This window comes from Macrobrachium nipponense, chromosome 42 (assembly GCF_015104395.2).
Source record: "Macrobrachium nipponense isolate FS-2020 chromosome 42, ASM1510439v2, whole genome shotgun sequence".
Lineage (NCBI taxonomy): Eukaryota > Metazoa > Arthropoda > Malacostraca > Decapoda > Palaemonidae > Macrobrachium > Macrobrachium nipponense.
Window position 1 is genome coordinate 35,262,074 of NC_061103.1, and position 20,787 is coordinate 35,282,860.

Genomic DNA, 20,787 nt, shown 5'->3' on the forward strand with positions numbered 1-20,787 from the left:
GTGGAGATAGGTCTATCTCGTCTTACGCTCAGATTAAGCTAACGGCTTTTTACGAAGCTGGCGGGCAGAGAATGACGAGAGAACGCTGATGTAAAAGGGAAGACTATGTGTAATGAACAGGGTTGCCGCGAAGTCCGCACATCGCCGAGAAACTAACTCCGCACCGGGAGGTGTAGTACGTGTTACCAAGCAATGTTATTTTGCTACACTAAATAGATGAAATAGTCACCCTGGTTATATTATACTCAATTTTTACCAGTATATGAGTTGGGTCTACTAATTAAACCTTTTTAGAGTTAGATTTTCCCCTTTCCGAAATTCAGTTGCTTCATATCTTTTGAAACATGACGTAACTTTAATGATAGTAAAATTTAGAATCGAACGAGATACGTGCACGGTGTTCAGTCTTGAAGATGATTGATTACATTCCTATATATATATATATATATATATATATATATATATATATATATATGTGTGTGTGTGTGTGTGTGTGTGTGTGTGTGTGTGTGTTTTATAGTTATTTATTGTTATATATGATTTGATTCGTAAATTAGGCTACAAAGTGAACACTGACAAGTAAATTTATTCATAAAGTTTTCAGCAAAAAGTGGGAAGTTAAAACAAACTGCACTGAAATGTATTTCTTTACTAAAAAAACGGTTGCTTTTCACTCGGTTCTTTGCGTTAGCCAACTCCATTAATCCTTCGATATCCATAGGTATTTTTGTTCCTTTCCTTTCTTTTTTAAACCACATTTGTCACTTTATGTAATATACAGTATGTTAAATCAGAACCTTTGCTGAAGTAATAATGATGATAAACAACCTAATATATAACATAGTCTAGGCTTAAAAAACTATATTAAACATGTAGGTCTATGCCACCTTTTATTATCCTGATATTTTGTAATGAGATATTTCCCCAGGAGAATGGACAGCATATTATACATGTTTTACGGTATATATATGGCAATCCTAAGCCAAACGAATGCCCTGTTCAGGGCTATGAGTTTCAAGAAATTGGAAAAGAGCACATCATAAATGGTCCAATTTTCAGCAACAAACTACATTAATATAAGAAAATACACGATCTTAATACACCACTTCCTGAGGCTAGTATACTGGTATCGAAAACTTATTCGGTTATAATCAGTTGAATCACTTCAATTAATGCAATTGCCTACACGTTTTGCACTTGTTTTCTACAAAAAAAAAAAATACTCATTAAACATGACTAAGTTTTACAATAATGTAAGACAGTCTTCGCCCCTAAGATTAATTTACAAATTAACCCAATTTTACTAACCTATATATATAATTACGAGGGCAGATTGAAGATTGCTGGACCTAAAGAATGAATACATTGTAGGACATCACGTTCGGGTTGCGTCATCTGCTGCTGTCACAATTGACCATCTTAAATGATATTGGGGAGTAAAAACACAAGACTAGTGAGAATGGTTCGTTTTTTTTAAATAATATTAGTATTTTAAAGATAATATTAAATATGTGCAATGTGGTTAATGAAACAGTTATATTTAAATTAGCTTTTATTAATGGAAAAAAAGTTTCAATAGCATAAATACAATATGCGGACACCTACAGCTCCGCACGCGTGCGGAGTGCAGACCGCAAGCTCTGCATTCAAAGACTCCCACTCGAATAATTCTCCGCACTTTTGGTCGTTTCTCCGCGTTTTGGCAACACTGGTAATGAATCAGAAAAAAAACCAGACAGCTAATGAAAAGTGTTTTCTTCTTCTTCTTCCAGGCGGGAAAGATGGATCCCCGTGGCCAGTGGGCGAACCCTCTAGAGTTCCTCCTCTCCTGCGTGGCCATGTCCGTCGGTCTAGGAAACATCTGGAGGTTTCCCTTCGTCGCCCTAGATAACGGAGGCGGCGCGTTCCTTATCCCATACATCCTGGTGTTGTTGTTCATAGGCAAACCCCTATATTACATGGAGCTCTGTCTAGGGCAGTTTTCGTCTATCGGCTCTGTTAAGGTCTGGGAACTTTCGCCTGCGTTCAGAGGTGAGTGTTCAGGAAGATTTTTTCTGGAGTTGTTCTGAGAGAGAGAGAGAGAGAGAGAGAGAGAGAGAGAGAGAGAGAGAGAGAGTATATAACTGACATAGCCCTGAAAGTCTAAGAATAAGAAAATAAATTGTCTACTTGACTTAGTCTAAAAGTAAAAAGAGGAAAAGAAATCAATAACTATTTCATATAATAAACTTTGCACTTGGTGGTATTAAGAAAATGTGTAAAGAATACTTGATTTTAATGTCTAAAATGGCAATTCAAATGATACTTCAGAAACTACAAATACATCTTTATCAAAGAAAATACATGCTCCTTTAGATTATTATAGCAGAAATAAACTTAAATATCGCAAATACTAAATGATAATATAAACATTCTAAGACTAAAACAAACATTACAAAACCCAAGCAGAAGTTTTTATATCACTGACATTTCGCTGAGGTCTATTTGCATTATTGATATCGACGTTACAAAATCAAGCGAAATAGATTTACAAGTACCATGAACTGGCAAGCATCGAATGGTCTCCTTCGAGGAACCTAACCTTTGTGAAGTTAAATCGAGGCGTGGTGAAATAATATTATTATAACCTTTGGAATTCCAAGAAATCATCATCCTGTTTATCGAAAGCATTCGAGTTTAACTTTTCTCAATAGCATTTCTGCTTTCTAACGTGGCTCTCGTCTTGACAAAGTCGAGTCTTTGTGAATGTGAAAAGTTCGCCTTGATTTGATTTCTATGAAGATTTGGGTCTACTTTGGGCGACTTTGAAATGGATTTATCCTTGATCACTGACGGTTTAAAAGCAACTTGCCACTTTCTACAGCAAAGTATATTTGAGCTACTTTGCTACTTTATTGTGGTTACCAAATCAAGTCTGAAATAAGGTTGGGTTCAGTAATCATCTGCTCTCTTGCAGGTGTGGGATACGGCCAGGCCATCGCCGTGTTTGCAATCACCACCTACTACGTTTCTCTCATGGGCCTGTTTGTCTACTACATGTTTGCCTCGTTCAATTCAGTTCTTCCCTGGGATGTCTGCGGAACTGGTCTTCTGTAACGTGCGTCGATTCAAAAACCAACGTAACTTTCATAGAAGAAAAAATCTGGGCATAAATGCCTCAGATCTCACGTCCTCCACAGAAGAGTATTTTACGTGAGTATGGCGTTGTTGTTCTGCGTTGAAGGAAGGTTTTATATATATTTATGAAACCACTAGGCTAATTATTGATTTGAAATCATTAGTATGATATAGTGACTGAATGTAGAATTTAGACCCAAGGCCAAGCACTGGGACCTATGAGATCATTCAGTGTTCAAACGGAAATTGACAGTAAAAAGTTTGAAAGGTGTAACAGGAGGAAAACCTTGCAGTTGCACAGTGAAGCAATTGTTAGGAGGGGGTGGAAAGTAAGATGGGAGCCTCCTACGGGAAGTATGATATATAACGTTTATTTTGCAGGAAATAATTCATGCTTTAAGACTGATGTTAATTGTTTTTTTTTCTTTTTTAAGTTTCAAGGTAATCCTTATCATCCGTCTATTTTGTTTCCCAATAGGCGAGTGGTTCTAAACAGCGATCCATCCGCTTAGACAACGGCATAGCCTACCGAGCTGGAAGCTCACTTTGTGCCTCTTTCTCTCCTGGGTGATCATCTTCGTGGTTCTTAGCAAAGGAATCCAGAGCTCGGGAAAAGCTGCCTACTTCACAGCTCTCTTTCCTTACATCGTTATCTTCGTCATGCTGATACGCGGAGCAACGCTCCCGGGGGCGCGCAAGGGGATTATGTACTTCATTACTCCGAGATGGGAGAAGCTACTGGAACCACACGTTAGTTTTCTGCATTTCGTTTGAATCACGTTCAGAATAGTAACGATGGTACTACATTCCAGGATTAATAGAGTACTCCATCAGTATTGCCAACTGTAGGGTAATTGCCCTACGCGTAGGGTAATCTGAGCAAAATCTTAAGACAGCTGGGCAATATTTTGAAGTGTAGGGTAATTGTAACAAGGTAGGTTTAAATCAATATGCTTATTAGTATTCTTAATATTGTATATAAACATATTCATTATCTTAGCGCAGAATGATGGGTCATTTACAATTATGTAGGGTAATTTCTCGTCTCCTGTAGGGGGCTTAGGGTTAGAGGGGTTGGCATCACTGTACTCCATTCATCCTGGGTACGTTGTCACTGGCTTTTAGGTGACGTCATCGTCATGAGACTTTTTTTCACTATCACATCACTAAAAGGAGTTTAGCAGCGTGCTTAGATTTTTCTTAAGAAAATTGTACAAATTTTATTAATGTGCGTTAGTTTGATATTTTCCCACATGAACGCACAGACAGAATAAAAATAGTAGTAAGTAAAATTTAGGTTAATTCCAACGCCAGAGCAGATCATATATTTTTCTCCCTCATGTCATAGAAGAACCAGTGATTGAATATTGCTTCTCAGGTTTAGTCCAAGTGAACAAATATTTGTTCATATCATGAAAAATTATGAAAAAATACAGTAAAATAAGATTTCAAGCTTGGATTCTCATGCAAAAGATTTTTTTCATGGTGTGCCATTTAGGTTCTAAGGAGAATTAAATGCAATTCTTTCTTTATCCACAACAGGTATGGTACTCTGCAGTGATCAGTCCCCGTTCTACAGCCTGACAGTTGGATTCGGCACCATCATCATGTTTCCTCGTTCAACGCTTCAGCCACAACGTCTACCGCGAACGCCACCATCATATCCATCACGGATACAATCACCTCCTTCCTAGCTGGCCTAACGACATTCGCCATGTTGGGACACTTAGCCAATACCCTAGGCGTTGAGGTCAAAGATGTCCTGAAGGGCGGAGGAACATCGCTGGCTTTCGTCAGTTACCCAGACGTCTTGTCGAGAATCAAGATCGCTCCTCAGTTCTTCTCCGTCCTCTTCTTCTTCATGTTGTTTACTCTAGGACTGGGGAGCTCGTCTGCCCTGATGGGATGCATCGTCACGATAGTAACGGACGACTTCCAAGATTCAGGAGGTGGATTGTGACGTTGGTGGTCTGCTGTCTTTGGCTTTTTGGTTGTCTTGTCTACGTGACCCCTCAGGGACAGTATGTCCTTACCTTGGTCGACCATTATGGAGGGTGAGTAATTAAGATCTGCTTCGCTCTTAGTGAAACTTCAGCAAGAAATGGCAAGTTTTTTGCAACTAAAATCTTTTACTAGAAGTTTGGAATGAGTTTACAAGTTCTGTCAGCACTCTAGAGGTACAGTTTGAACAACTTTAACAGAAAATGTTAAATATTTTTAAGGGTTTGATCCTGTTGATAACTTCTAAGAATTCTGTGATTCCGGAAACAGTTTATAGTTTAGTAAAGTTACAAAACTAGCAAAAAATAAAAAAATAAAACTATTTACGTCACAATGGCAGTAAGCAATAATTCTTAAGAACTTCATACCAACAATTTTCCAACAAGTAATAGTAATTTCTCCAGAATGATGTAAATTATTCTTCCTCTGCAGAGCTTCATCCTCATCATAATGGTCATTTTGGAGGTCATAGCTGTTCCTTCTGGGTCTACGGCGTCAATAACTTCGTAGGGACATCGAGTTCATGTTGAAACAGAAAGACTGGAATCTACTGGAAATTCTGCTGGGCTCTCCTGATTCCAGTAGTTCTGACTCTGATATTCGTTTACAACCAGATCATCTCTGGACCTCTAAAAGCCGGGTCTTACGTGTTTGGGCCTGTTGCAAATGGTAAGATTTCGGTCCGATTTTTTTCATCACTGAAGGCCACTTTATTGGTAAAATTCATATAAAATTCTTAGTCAGAAATCTGACTCATGGTTTAATTGAGGGCCATTGAATCAAATGGAAGAATGCAGCCTATTGACAACTCAGATTGGACTGTTTGGTTTAATGTCTCTCTATTAGTGAACTGAAGTTTTTTTGCAACTCAGAAGGGACCGATTGTTCAATTGCTCTCTATTAAAGAACTGAAGTTTTTGCCGAATTAAAAATGTTTTTAATTCGGCAAAAACTTCAGTTGCATTTTAGTCCCTGCGAACTGTCATTTTTGGAAGAATTTTAAGAATTTTAATTTGGAAGAATTTTAAGAATTTTAAGAATTTTGGAAATAGTCACAATTAACAATCAAGGAGAGAGCATAGAGAATCTCTGAACGATAGAATTGGAATAAAACTCATAAGAATAATAGAACTCGAGATTAGTGGCAACTATAGAAGATCAGGAATGTTTTCAAAACTTAAAAACTTTTGGTCTAGTACCACATTAACTATTCACCTTGATCTGCAGCTTGCGGTATCAGCATCGCCGTCGTAGCCTGCCTCATTGGTGCCCATCTTCTCGTCGTGGAAATCGTCTACAGGAGGAGGAACAACAGCTCTACCCTGTGGGAGGCCGTGAAGGACTCATTGCTTCTACGACAGAATGGTGTCCGAAAGACGCCGCCATCAGACAGGAATACAGACAGGTTCTCTCGTCCGACCCACTTATCCTAGAATGCCATGAAGTTGGACCTTAGAGAAAAAAAAAAAAGAAAACAGTACGTTTTTATCTCGCAGTGGTAGAATTTTGGTGACCTGTAATGAAGTCACAGGGGAAAAAATCACAATTTGGGCTAGGAAAAAGAAGAGAAGAAATAAAAAGGAGGATCTCTCGCCCCGTTTTTCTCTTTTATCGTGCTTCATTTTCTCTTCATAGTTTGAGACTAAGGCATCTGGCTCCATTCTGTCCCTTCCGTCCAAAAAAATCTGTATTAGAGTCATCAGAACTCGAACCGTCAGTCTGTTTTGATGCAAACTTTAAGAGTAACGTTAAGCTATACTTGGCACTTCAGTCCTATACTGTAATAGATTTTCAACGTTCGTTTCTGGCAGTACGCCAGAATGTCTAATGTTCCCCTTAACCGTGGAGGCATTTTAAAATAATGCTTCAAGACTCGTCAACCTTTGCTAATGGTACTATTCAGAAATTCTACGGCATTTAAGAAATAGTCGTTCGGAGCTGACTGATAAATGTGAACTGCTGGGTATGAGAACCAATGCAGAACTGCCTTGTATTTTTGTTTCTTTTAGGCTCATCAACACATTCCCGTGACCAGAGGTACGTGAGTATTGAAAGCGAGCTATGATAGGCTTACAGTTAGACCATTAGCATCCTTGCAACAATCGTATTGCCTTTATAAGACAGGAAAGTTACGATGAAATATTAGTAACAACGGAAATACCTTGTAGTTTTGTGCTACTTTTAGGCCCATAAAACGCATTCCTGTGGGACCAGGTAGGTATGGGAGTATTTAGACATAGGTCAATAAGTTGGAACATGACCATCTTCAACAATCGTATTGCCTTTAAAACAGAAACGTTACTGTGAAATTTGCAGTAAGGAGTTTGGTGTAATACTTCTTGAACATAATTATATCTTTCAATTGTGCCTGACATGTTTGTTTGTTTGTTGTGCTTTTACTCTTGTAAATATCAAATTGCATGCTGTTAGAAACCGTTTGAAAGCGCAGCTCTATTTTATAGTAAAACTGGTATTTGTGCTAATGTTGCTGTATTAATAAACTAAGCTTTTATGCCGTGAATTTAATGTTTATTTTTTCAATAAAAGTTTTACTGAAAAATGCTTGTTTTATTTGTTGATTTTCTTTGCAATGTATCGGATATTCTCATTGGGAAATCTGGATAACCATTAGTATTACTTAAAAGAAATAAAGGTCTACTGCTAAAGTTACACATTTTAACATAAGTTCAAATAATATTATAGAAATAGACAGACTGGTTTTAAATATGAATTTAATTACAATGAACTAATTTTAACTAAAATTTTAAAGATTTCAACGTCATGCGTTCGAAGATATATATATCATGTGTGAATGGCATGCAAATACTACACGAAATTAGATTTATTATACTAAAACTAATCCATGCAAGAGATATGATCATTTTGCAATTAAACATAGTTTAAAATAATCCACAAAATAGAATGACAACAATACGTTGAGTCGTAAATTCTCCGGTGGTTAAAGAAATTCATAAAAAAAGGCCTTGACAAAAAAACCAGTTGTCGTAAATACGAGTGTCATAGACATTGCACTGTGACTAAGAGAAGGTGGAGGAACGCTGTTATGTCCCACTTTCCCGTCAAGTTGGAAGGGAAGATAAGGATTCGAACTGTGATGCCGTGGTATCGTCGAAAATGGGATTTCTTGGACGGCTATAGTGTAGGCAACATCTTGAAAGTTACGTGATTTTGCATTGTTTTGGTAAAAACCGTTCATTGGTGAATGAATACAAATCAATTCAGAATGTTTTGTGTTTGAGGGATGAAATTTGGAGCCTAAATAGAGGGGTTGCTGAACGACATTAGAAAATCGCTTTACTTTATAGTACGAGGGATGGGACCAGTGATGACTGAATTTTCCCGGTTCGTTGACTTGACGAGTGGTAATCTCACGAGGAAGGTGGAGCTGATGGAAAGTGCGATGAATACTATGATTGCTCCTGATAAAGGGAAGAAAACTTATGCACTTAAAGTTAAGAAAAAGAACTTACGACTACAAAAATACTCAACTTACTTGAGCTAAAATCGTTAGGGAGAAAGGTAAGATTGCCAATGTCCTTAAAGATTTGGCAGATATTGATGTGTTCTATCTCTACAGGACAGGTAATGTTATTGTAAACTTTACTGATATAGGCAGTAGAGATGATGCCACGATCAGGATGCGTAGCATGATAACAGATAGCTACTTAAGAACGGTCTTGAAAGTGAAACCAAAATGATTTATTTGTAATGTTTGTAGTGAGGGAGATAGTGCGGCGCTGATATATTAGTTGACAAAACTGTTATTTACAATCAGCCCACGATGCAAAAAAGAAGATAAGCCAAGCTTCTCATTTAAGAAACCCACGTCATTCTAAAAAAGTTAACGGGGGAAATTCGAAGGTTATTCATGATCATTTCGATAAAATTATGTTACGATGTGAAACTTATAACATCGTGTGGTAACCTGTCTCTACTGTGGTACTAGAGACTGCAGGAACTGATCAGGCAATCGCGTAACGAAAAAATACAACTGCAAATGAGGCCACGCGCATAAAACGAACGCGATATAAAGATAAGATAACGAATACTGGATAAATTAGAGAAACTGTAAAACTTTGGATTCGGAAATCAGGAAAATAACAGTAAGTATAGGGATGTAGGCCTAACTATTGGCGTCCGCAGATTCTGCTTTGTACACATTCAGTCGGTTGGTACTAAACCACTGAAAGTTAGGAAGACTGGAGTTTATAGACGAGAAGTCTCATGATGCCGAATCGTTGCTAAAACATGGCTTTATGACTAACGCCGCTAAAACAGCTGATCTGATACATCTTACTCATACATCGTTGCATATTCCGGGAGAGGTTAAGTATTAATGGGGGTGAGTGTTGGACTCTCCTCTCATCAGTTGATTTCATTTAAAAATCATTTAGAGAACTCAGGTAACAACTTTTTAATGTATTAAGGTAAAGTTCAGTTCTTTCTTCTTGTTCATAGACCTCCACTTTCAAGTGTTATTGTTGTCGGGAGTTTTTTTTTATATACCTCTTGTAAATGATCTACTGCAAATGATGGATGGGGACAAATGTGGTATCCTCGTCTTACTCGATTTTAATGTAGCTTCTGATGCAATTGTGTGTGAACTACTTCTGAATGGTTTACAATCTTTGGGGACTATAGCTGTAGCCTTTGATTATTTTGAAGACTACTGACATGACAGAAAACATTAAGAAGAAGAGTAATCAAACATGTTAGGCCAATACTACTTTAAAATATATATATATAGTATATATATATATATATATATATATATATATATATATATATATATATATATATATATGTGTGTGTGTGTGTGTGTGTGTTGTGTGTGTGTGGTGTGTGTGAGTGTGTGTGTGTGTGTGTTGTGTGTAGAGAGAGAGAGAGAGAGAGAGAGAGAGACTGAATGGTCAAATTTACAGCATAGACATTGGATAAGTTAGGTTCAAGCTATCTGCAGATGAGACTCAGTTTCATTTTCCCATAATCAGCTTTGAGAATACAAAATGAGCGAGACTCAATAATTTTTTCGTTAGTGTTAAAGAACCGAGTAATTAAAATCAAACTAATATAAAATTGAGTTTATGTGGGTGGGGAAGGAAAGTAACCTAAAAAAATTATTCTGGACTGTAATTTGGCTCTCAGTGCTTAAATTTATAATCGTATAAATATTGCCTTTATAAAAAAAATTGTTGTATCTCCACAACTTCCTTTCGTTTCTACCTAGCGCTGCATCGACAGTAAATGTACGTCAGTCCACACTCCGCTTCATTCTTATACTACAGATTTCCACCAACGAATTCTGCTAATAATGCGCTAGCTATATGAATATTAAGCAGTCACAGATACATACTACACATCTTTGTCTGTGTTGCGCTTCGCCACTTAATCAGTTGTTCAGCCCTCCACACCAAGCATCTTTCACAATCTTCTTCCTGCTCTCGACAAGCTGTCATCTAGGTACGCATGTTACGGAACAATGAATTATTCATTATGGAATTGCAAAATTAAATTATAATATTCCACCTCTTGACAACACCCATCCTTGTTTATCTATTAAGATATGATTAGAATTATCTAGCAATGACTTCAATAGTTATCATTAAATCTTGCGTCTGCTTGTTAATGAACCATCATTAGGTTTTAGGTTTCTTTTATACATAAAACAGTTTTCTTCTCCATGTGTAAGTAACTTTCCACGATTATTCGTTCTAATTTATGCTGGCACGAGCTCTTGGTGATAAAGTTTTCGCCATCTTTTGTATCATGCACGATCCTGTAACATGTTTTTCCCTTGCACGTACGTCAAGAAAATTATTTAGGCTTGTACCCTATACTGAAGTAAAACACGGACTCTAACTGATCTTTATTTATATATCAGTAAATGCAAAAGAATTAAAAGATATGTAATGAATCGTTGGAAGATGTAAGTGTTTTGATAACTCCATAAAAAAATAGCCACAGTTTTATCGGCGAAAAATATGTACGCTCGTAATCCACAAGAGCTTCGCCATGTTGTTTGTTTTCAGTTGCACGAACGACAGTGCCAAGTGTTGATGGGCCCTTCTGCTGTGACCATCTCATCGCTGACACTTGATTATGGACAACCTTGAGACTCTTCTAGAGGAACTAGAGAGTAAGTTAAAAGCCGAGGACTTGTTTTATGTAGGGAGATGGCGATCTAGAGATCCGGAAGAGGGAAATTAAGAGAGCTTTGGCCCCAGTTAAGGCAAATGAAGCCCAGTCGACCCAAGCCACCAGCTGATCAAGGTCCTGGAATGAGAGTCTGGTCCCTACGAGTCTGGCTCTTGCTATGTTATTTTATTATATTTCAGGCGTATTTGTGCTCATGGTAATGGTGGCGAGCGGAGGGACGTGGTATAGACTAATGAATGAGTTTAAAGGGTCGGCGAGCCGACACTTCCTGCCCACAGCCAGAGTAGGCCAGCCTTCGGTGTAGCTAGAAAGGAAGGGGGCGGGGAATTCAAAATTCTTCCCTGGGTTAACTTACGTTTGTTACCTAATTATCCTAATTTCCCCTTAACATAGGAAAGTAGATCTAGGTACCCTAGATCTACTTTCCTATGTTAAGGGGAAAGTAGATCTAGGGTACCTATCCGCGGCGGCCCAGACTATGGCAGTTGCTGTTTTCCTTTGCAGTTTAGAGGTTTCGGCATGCTGCCCGAATAGGCCACAATTCTTGACTGATGCTCATGGCAGCGAATTCAAGTACTTTTTTGGGAAGGTGGCCACATTCTGGGATCAGTGGCCGCTATGTCGCTCAGTCATTTACTCAATTTTTCCCTCTAGAATTACGAATATTTTATAGTATTAATGTAAGGGGACATCAGCCTTATAAGTCAAACAGGTCACTTTTGTGGCACATAAGCATAGGTAAAAGGGTGCACTGCAGTGTTGTAATTATAACGAGTTAGGTTACGTTAGGATAGGCTGGTATGCTAAGCACTGTAGTGTATTTCTACAGAAGCAGTTTGTGTGGACTGCAAGGAACGTAATCGCGGATACAACATCCACTAGGGATTGGGGGCCGTCCAATGTATTTCACCGTGTTTAGTACTGGCCCCAGGGGGGTTAATTACAGTCGTCTGAATAAATATTACTTAAAATTCTTGTTCAGCAAGTAAAACTGCATAGAAAAACTACAACTGCCATAGTCTAGGCTGCCGCGGATAAGTACCCTAGATCTACCCACTGTAGTTAGGCCACCCAGGAAGTGGATACCTTTCAGGTTTTTCCTAGGCTAGTCTAAATGTCAATTTCATGCTGATTCTCACATTCCATCTGTGTAGAGGCGGCATAGCTATATCATGTTACTATATGCCTGTTTAACCTTTGTTGTTGGTTCAAACCATTTTATTTTATTTCCTGTGCTTCCTAAAAATTGTATTAGGGGGTCCCACTGGAACTAGGTTCTATTGTGGTAGTGGAAACCAAAAAATGACTGAATTGCACTAACAGGTATGGCCTAAATGCTTAAAGCATAATCAGTATGGAAAACACATGGTTTATATCCTATGTACGTAATCAGTAATGATTAGGTTTATATATGTTCGTAATCAGTAATGATTAGGTTTATATATGTTCATAATCAGTAATGATTAGGTTTGTATATGTTCATAATCAGTATTGATTAGGTTTATATATGTTCGTAATCAGTATTGATTAGGTTTATATATGTTCATAATCAGTAATGATTAGGTTTATATATGTTCATAATCATTAATGATTAGGTTTATATATGTTCATAATCAGTAATGATTAGGTTTATATATGTTCATAATCATTAATGATTAGGTTTATATATGTTCATAATCAGTAATGATTAGGTTTATATATGTTCATAATCAGTATTGATTAGGTTTATATATGTTCATAATAAGTAATGATTAGGTTTATATATGTTCATAATCATATGATTAGTTTATATATGTTGCCATAACTTAAGTAAAATGATTAGGTTAATATGTCATTAAGGTAAGTTTATAAATGATTTAGGTTTATATTTTCATAATCAGTATTGAGGTTTATATATGTTCGTATCTAATCGAGAATGATTATCTTCCATAACCTAAGCTAACCTAAGTCAGTCAGTTCTGCCTGACCAAGAGACTTTGCCACCACTAGAGCATTGCGTTGCACCTAACCTAGCCTTGATTCTTGTAAGTGATAAAGGTAAATTTAAAGGATGCACCCAAACCTTATCTAAGGTACCAGGTCCTACCTATTAGGTGTGTGTGTGTGTATGATCGTGTTTATCCTTCTTGGACCTCCAATGTAATCTGATCTAGAGCGTCTTTGGGACTTGAGGTGGCTGCTCAAATAGTAGTGCAGCCTCACGCCTCTTGTTTGGACAGAAAATGATCTTGTCAAGATTCTTAGCATAAGACTGGGTTATGAATGTAGAGTGACTGGTCTGTCCATACCTTTTTTCTCCCTCAGTGGAGCAGTAACTAAGGCTGTCTGTAAGATGTGTTGCCCTCCCATGTTCTTTAGCCAGATATATCTGTCTTCCAAATACTAGTATATTTTTATTGGGATATTACTTGAGTGAGGCTCTACTTGCTAACTCAAGTTCACATCCTTACTGCTCTGGCATCCCTTGCAAGACTGAATATGAAGTAACAGGAGTCATCCATCCTTCTGCAATATGGGTATGGAATTTGTGGATTTATGTAATGACCAGTCTGTTGAAGATAATGACCAACCGCCAAATGAGGGAGCCTCCTAGGTATATAAAAAATTATGTTTGTACTTTTTTCTTAAGAACAAAAAACAAATTAGAGTAACTTATATTTTTCATATATGTATATATATAAACCAAAGCCTTTTATCAAGAGCACCTCAGTCACCCTGCTTTGTCTTTAAGTTTGAAGGAGAAAGTGGTTGATAACAGCTAAGTACTGTGCTTTATTAAAAAGTTCAATGACTGTCTTTAGTGTGTGCGGAAGGAAACTTGTATAATAAAGACTCATGTTTGTATACCTTTGGAAATATACAAATTAATTTGAAATGTTGTCATGTTTAAATAAAAAGAGTATGGTTTGTGTTCTTGTAGGAATGGTTTATCATAACCTTACCACAGTCATCCTTCATAGTTCCGGGTGCCAAAGAAATATGTGCATTTTGCAAAAGACAATGCTGTACCCTGCAAATCACCCACCACAATTAGATGATAGTAAAACTACTGCACCTTTTTACTGCTAAATAAAACTCTTAGTATTTGTAGGGAAAATGGAAATTATCTTCATAATTTAAATTTTCATGTATGACACTTACCTGGCAGGTATATATATAGCTATATTCTCTGTTCGCACTGGCAGAATTTCAAAACTCGCGGCAACCGCTAGATCACTGGTAGTTCATAGGTGATCGCCATCCCACGCTCCCGTGGCGCTGGTGCTCGGAATCATTCCCATTTTCGTCAGATTTTTTTCTGCCACTGAACCGGCAACATCGTTGTTGGTTCCCTGCTAGAATTCGAAACTCGTTAGCTGACTTTCGCTGTACTTGGATGGTTTATTGGGTATCGTATTGGAAAGTTGGATTGGCAATCGCGATTGGAAGTTATTATAATGTCTGATTCTGGTATAGTATTTCGAGTGTGTATGAAAGAAGGGTGCAAGGTGAGACTGCCGAAAGCTTCGGTAGACCCTCACACAGTATGTAAGAAGTGTAGAGAGGTTTTGTGTACTTGGGATAATAGATGTAATGAGTGTGAAAGTTTAAATGAGAAGGAGTGGAAGACTTTCACCAAATATGTTGAGAGACTTGAAAAGGATAGAGTAAGAAGATCGGTGTCTCGGAGTGAGAGGTCAGGTTCTTCTAGTAAGGCCTTGAATACTTCTTGTTTATTTCTCCCCTTCTTCCCAAGTAGAAGTTGTTAATCCTTCTCCTCAGGTCTCTCCTGCGCCCGCTGCTGTTTCTGAGGATACTAATATTGTGAAAGTGTTTGCCGCCCTTGCGTCAATGGGCGATCAGATTCAGCGTCTTACAGACAAAGTGGGTACGATTGAAAGTGTCAGTGTAGTGGAGGGGGCGGCTGATCGTCTCACTCGTGCTCCTAGACCTAGGCCTCTGCCAAGCTCCCAGACCCAAGGGAGAAGGCATGTCGACAGTCGAAGGGAGGCGAGAGGGGTTCCCATACGATCAGTTGTCCCATTCAGGCAGTCCTGTTGGTCGTCCCAGGCTGCAGCAGTGCGCCATAGGAAAGCGACACTGGGAAGTGTTTTTCCTCTACAGATAGTGCTGCGTCAGGCAGGTATGGACGTTATGCGGAAGTTTCGCGTCCTCTGAAGAGGACGCATAGACCTACGTCTTCTCAAGATGAGCGTTACCCTCAAGAACGGTGGAGTAGTCCCGAGATTTTCTCTTCTAGTTATGAGGAAGAGGTGGTTCCGATTAAAAGGAGGAGATCCTTTAAGTCAAGACAAGACGCAAGACCTCACGTGTACGACGGTGCTCTGGATAGGAGCCCTCCTTCTGAATACGGAGCAATCTCTCCGATATCTTCTCCTTATCGTAGAACTCAAGATCGAGTTTCTCGTTTTGAAGATCCGTCTCGTCCTCGTTCTCCGCTTGCTCAGACTTCCCGCCAGGAAGCAGAGACTAGGAACTTCCTTGAAGAGATGCAAGGAAGGTTAGCCGATTTGGTTAAATCGTGGGGAACATCGGAACATCCTCCTACGAGGCGTAAGGACGCATCTCTCCCAGTCAAGTCGTCTAAGAGGACGCATGATGGTTTGCCTCCTTCTCGTCATGCTTCGGAGTCTCGGGTAGTACGCAAGTTACGGGAGCAGGACGCAGGACGCAAGTTACGAGAACAGGAAGCAGGACGCAAGTGTCCGGAGCAGGACGCAAGCTTCCGGAACAGGACGCAGGACGCAACCTCGGAGCCCAGAAGGACGCAGGACGCAACCTCGGAGCCCAGAAGGACGCAGGACGCAGGCGGCAGGAGCCGGTTTCTTCCCGCGAGGTTGGAGAAGATTTTCTGCAGCAAGACCTGGGTTTACAGGACGTGTCTTCGGCAGAAGAGGAAATAGAAGACTTAGAATCTGAGGAAGAAAAAGAAGGTGAAGCACCTTCTTCAGACTATAAGAAATTGACGAATTGCCTTCTTTCACTTTTTGAAGGGGATTTTCAGCCTGCAGCTCCGACATCACCCCTTTCTCAATTCTCTAAGAATAAAACTCCGAAGAAGTCCTCGTTTTTGAAGATGAAGTTTTCGATTACGGCTAAGAAGGCTCTTCAAAGAATTGATACGTGGTTGAAGGAAAAGAGGGAAGCGGGCAAGACTGTGTTCTCTTTCCCTCCTGCCAAATTGGCATCGAAGTCCGGAATTTGGTATGCGACGGGGGAAAATCTCGGCCTGGGAGTTCCTGCCTCCTCCCAGGGGGATTTTTCCAACATTGTTGACAGTTCCCACAGACATGCCTTGAATTCGGCCAAAGTGTGGTGGTCTCCATCAGAATTAGATCATCTCTTGAAAGGGATTTTCCGGACCTTCGAGGTTTTTAATTTTCTGGATTGGTCCTTGGGGGCTCTGGGACGAACAGTGGAAAATAATGAATCGACGGCTTCTCAACTCCCAAGCAGTATTATGTCCTGCATGGACAAAGCCTTAAGGGATGGCGCGAATGAATTAGCATCTCTTTTCACCGCAGGAGTTTTAAAGAAAAGGTCACTCCTATGCTCTTTTGCTGCTAAGGGCGTCTCTAACGCCCAGAAATCCGAATTGGTTTATTCCCCACTTTCGGATCAATTGTTTCCTGCGGATATTATCAAGGATATTTCGCTTTCCCTAACTCAGAAGGCGACGCAGGATCTGTTAACTTCCTCGGTAAGGAAATTTTTACCCAACAAGGTGGTTAAGAAGACCCCTAAGGAACGAATCAAGGCAAACTAGTCAGCCCTTTCGAGGCAAGTCCTTTTCTCGTCTGCCTTCAGAGCAAGAAGAGCTCCATCCAAGAGTGGGGTTCGAAACCCAGTACTAAACAATGAACAACAAGTCCTTCAGACATCAGTAGGTGCCAGACTCCAGAAGTTTTGGGAGATTTGGCAAGAAAAGGGAGCAGATCCTTGGGTCGTCAAGGTAGCCGAAGAAGGTTACAAGATCCCTTTTCTGAAGAGACCACCTCTTGCGACATCGCCAAGAGAGCTTGGAGCTCACTACAGCGATCCAGGGAAACAAGAAGCACTACAAGAACAAGTTCTTTCTATGCTCAAGAAAGGAGCAATAGAACCTGTTCTGGATCACTTATCTCCGGGATTTTACAACCGGCTGTTTTTAGTAGCGAAATCCTCGGGGGGATGGAGACCAGTACTGGACGTAAGTCAACTCAATTTATTTGTGGAGAAAACAAAATTTACGATGGAGACGACCGATTCAGTACTGGCAGCGGTTACGTTCCACGGGGACTGGGATGGTCACCCTGGACCTTCAAGACGCATATTTTCATATCCCAATTCATGCAGGATCCAGGAAGTACCTGAGATTTGTGATCCAGAACAGGGTCTTTCAGTTCAAAGCCCTCTGCTTTGGACTGTGCACAGCCCCACAAGTTTTTACAAGAGTGATGGCAAGCGTGGCGAAGTGGCTACACATTCTAGGAATAAGAGTGTCTCTATACCTGGACGATTGGCTCATAAGAGCCCAATCAAGAAAGCAATGTCTGGAGGACTTACAAATGACGTTAACATTAACGAAAGAGTTAGGGTTGATGGTGAACTTAGAAAAGTCAAATATGACACCCAGTCAGGAGCTAGTTTATTTGGGGATTCTGATCTCCTCAGTGACTTTTCGGGCTTTTCCGTCTCCCAACAGACAAGAGCAGTGCATCCGGAAAGTGCAAGCCTTTCTAGAGAAAGAACAATGTTCAGCACGAGAGTGGATGAGCTTACTGGGGACACTCTCGTCCCTGGAACGGTTCGTTTCTCTAGGAAGGCTTCACATGAGACCCCTACAAATATTTTTGAACCAAGTCTGGCCAAGAAAATCGCAACCAGATTCCTTCCTGTTTCGAATTCCTCGCAAGATCAAAGAGGAATTGAGGTGGTGGCTAACTCCGGGGAAGTTAGCGAAGGGAGCGTCTCTCCAGCAAAAGAACCCAGACCATGTATTGTTCTCAGACGCGTCGGACGCAGGCTTGGGGAGCCGACTCTCGGACAATCAAAGAAAGTTTTCAAGGTCGTTGGAGCAAGGAGGAAGCAGCTTGGCATATAAACAGGAAGGAACTGATGGCGATTTTCTTGGCTTTGAAAGAGTTCAACGCGGTGATTCGCAACAAGGTGGTACAAGTCAACGCGGACAATACCACAGCTCTGGCGTACATCCGCAAACAAGGAGGGACATATTCAATCTCTCTTTGCAAGTTGGCGGAGGAGATCCTTCTTTGGGCAGAGAAGGAAAACGTAACCCTTCTCACCAGATTCATTCAAGGGGAGAAGAATGTGAGAGCGGACCTGTTGAGCAGGGAAGGTCAACTTCTATCAACAGAATGGACTCTTCATTTAGAAGTATGCCAGAGTCTGTGGAAATTATGGGGTCGCCCAGTGGTGGACTTGTTTGCGACAGCAATGACAAAGAGATTGACGACTTATTGCTCTCCAGTCCCAGACCGTCAAGCAGTCGCAGTAGACGCTTTTCTTCTAGATTGGACGGGGCTAGACGTCTACGCCTTTCCCCCGTTCAAGATATTAGGGAAGGTTTTGAAGAAATTCAGGGAGAGTCAGGGGACACAAGAATGACTCTCATAGCTCCATACTGGCCGGCCCGAGATTGGTTCACAGAGGTACTGGAATGGACAATAGATGTACCAAGGACACTTCCAGCAAGAGTGGAAATCTACTCAAACAGCCTCACTTCAACAAGGTACCACAAGAACACCCTCGCTCTGGGTCTGACTGCGTTCAGACTATCGAAAGACTTGTCAGAGCGAGGGGGTTTTCTAGAGAGGCGGCCAGAGCGGTGGCCGGAGCTAGAAGAGCCTCTACTATTAAGGTGTACCAGGCGAAGTGGGAAATCTTTCGCAAGTGGTGCAAGAGTCGGAAAATTTCTTCATCCAGTACCTCTGTGACCCAAATTGCCGACTTCCTTTTATACTTAAAGAAGGAAATAAAATTGTCAACTCAGACGATTAAAGGGTATCGGAGTATGTTGGCTTCAGTATTTAGACATAGAGGTCTAGATATTACAAATAATCTAGATCTGAGAGACCTCATGAGGTCCTTTGCAACAAGGAAGGAGCCCCAATACAGAGCGCCTTCCTGGAATCTCGATGTGGTCCTGAAATTTTTAGGAACTAGTAAGTTCGAACCGATGGATCAAGCTTCGTTGAGAGATATCTCAAAAAAGACCATCTTTTTGGTGGCCTTGGCCACAGCTAAAAGGGTGAGTGAGCTGCAAGCAATTAGCAAACATATTGGTTGGAAACATGACAAAGCGGTTTTGCTCATTTTTCAGGAGGGGGTTCTTGGCCAAAGAACGAAGAATACCAGCTCATCCATGGCCAAGGTCGTTTGAAATTATGGGTCTTTCAGATCTAGTAGGACAGGAACAAGAGAGAGTTCTTTGTCCAGTAAGGGCATTGCGCTTTTATTTGGAGAAAACCAGTAAGATTAGAGGAACTTCAGAATCACTGTGGTGCTCTGTGAAGGATCCTAGCAGAGCAATGACCAAAAATGCTATTGCCTTTTTCCTTAGGGAACTAATTAAAGAATCTCATATGTTATGCCAAGAAGAAAATTTCGGCATCCTTAAGGTTAAGGCGCACGAAGTGAGAGCAGTAGCTACTTCGTTGGCTTTTAAAAAGAATATGGCCCTCAAAGATATCATTGAAAACGACGTTTTGGAGGACTAATTCAGTGTTTGCAAGTCATTACCTTAGAAACGTCAAAACAACGTTTGACAATTGTCAAACGTTGGGTCCATATGTATCCTCAGGAGCAGTATTGGGCAAAGGATTTTCCACCCCATAACTTACTAACATGCTAGGTATTTTAATGAAGTGGTGTTGTTTTTACGGTTGTCTGAGAGGGTGATTTACTCTTCAGTCGGTGAAGTGTAGTGTGTTAGGTTAGTTTTGTGTGTGGTTCAGGTGGTCTAACTTATCCTAGCATGAATGCCCGTGGTAAGAGAGGGCTAGGGTTTCCTGTCAACAAATTGGTCCCGTCCAGTTGTCAGACCCTTGTATTTAGCTTCATCAACTAATAGGTCACGTCCTAGTTGGAAGCTACTAAGGTTTAGCAGGCTAAGAGGCAGGAATGCTGAAGTCAGCTACCTTAGCAGGTAAGGAATCTAAGAGTATTTTAAATTTTAAATTTTTAAAACTCTTACAATGTTGCTGTCTTTGACCCACCTCCAAATGTGTCAATCAGCTATATATATACCTGCCAGGTAAGTGTCATACATGAAAATGATGTTATTATGATATAACAAAGTTTCATGTATACTTACCTGGCAGGTATATATAATTAAATTCCCACCCACCTCCCCTCAGGAGACAGGGTTCAGAGAAAAATCTGACGAAAATGGGAATGATTCCGAGCACCAGCGCCACGGGAGCGGGGTGGCGATCACCTGAACTACCAGTGATCTAGCGGTTGCCGCGAGTTTTGAAATTCTGCCAGTGC

General features: G+C 40.2%; 1 protein-coding gene and 1 pseudogene across 1 annotated transcript in view; both read left to right on the plus strand.

Annotated features, from left to right (window-relative positions):
• Positions 1-6,669, plus strand: part of LOC135213432 (sodium-dependent nutrient amino acid transporter 1-like) — an 82,941-nt pseudogene extending 76,272 nt beyond the window's left edge.
• Positions 6,670-11,120: 4,451 nt separating this feature from the next.
• The window catches only part of LOC135213098 (serine/threonine-protein phosphatase 4 regulatory subunit 2-like), a 35,576-nt gene continuing 25,909 nt past the window's right edge, over positions 11,121-20,787 (plus strand). The window contains exon 1 of the mRNA XM_064246971.1: positions 11,121-11,275. Within this exon, the coding sequence (XP_064103041.1) occupies positions 11,239-11,275 (37 nt within the window). The 5' untranslated portion in view covers positions 11,121-11,238. The remainder of the gene's footprint in view (positions 11,276-20,787) is intronic.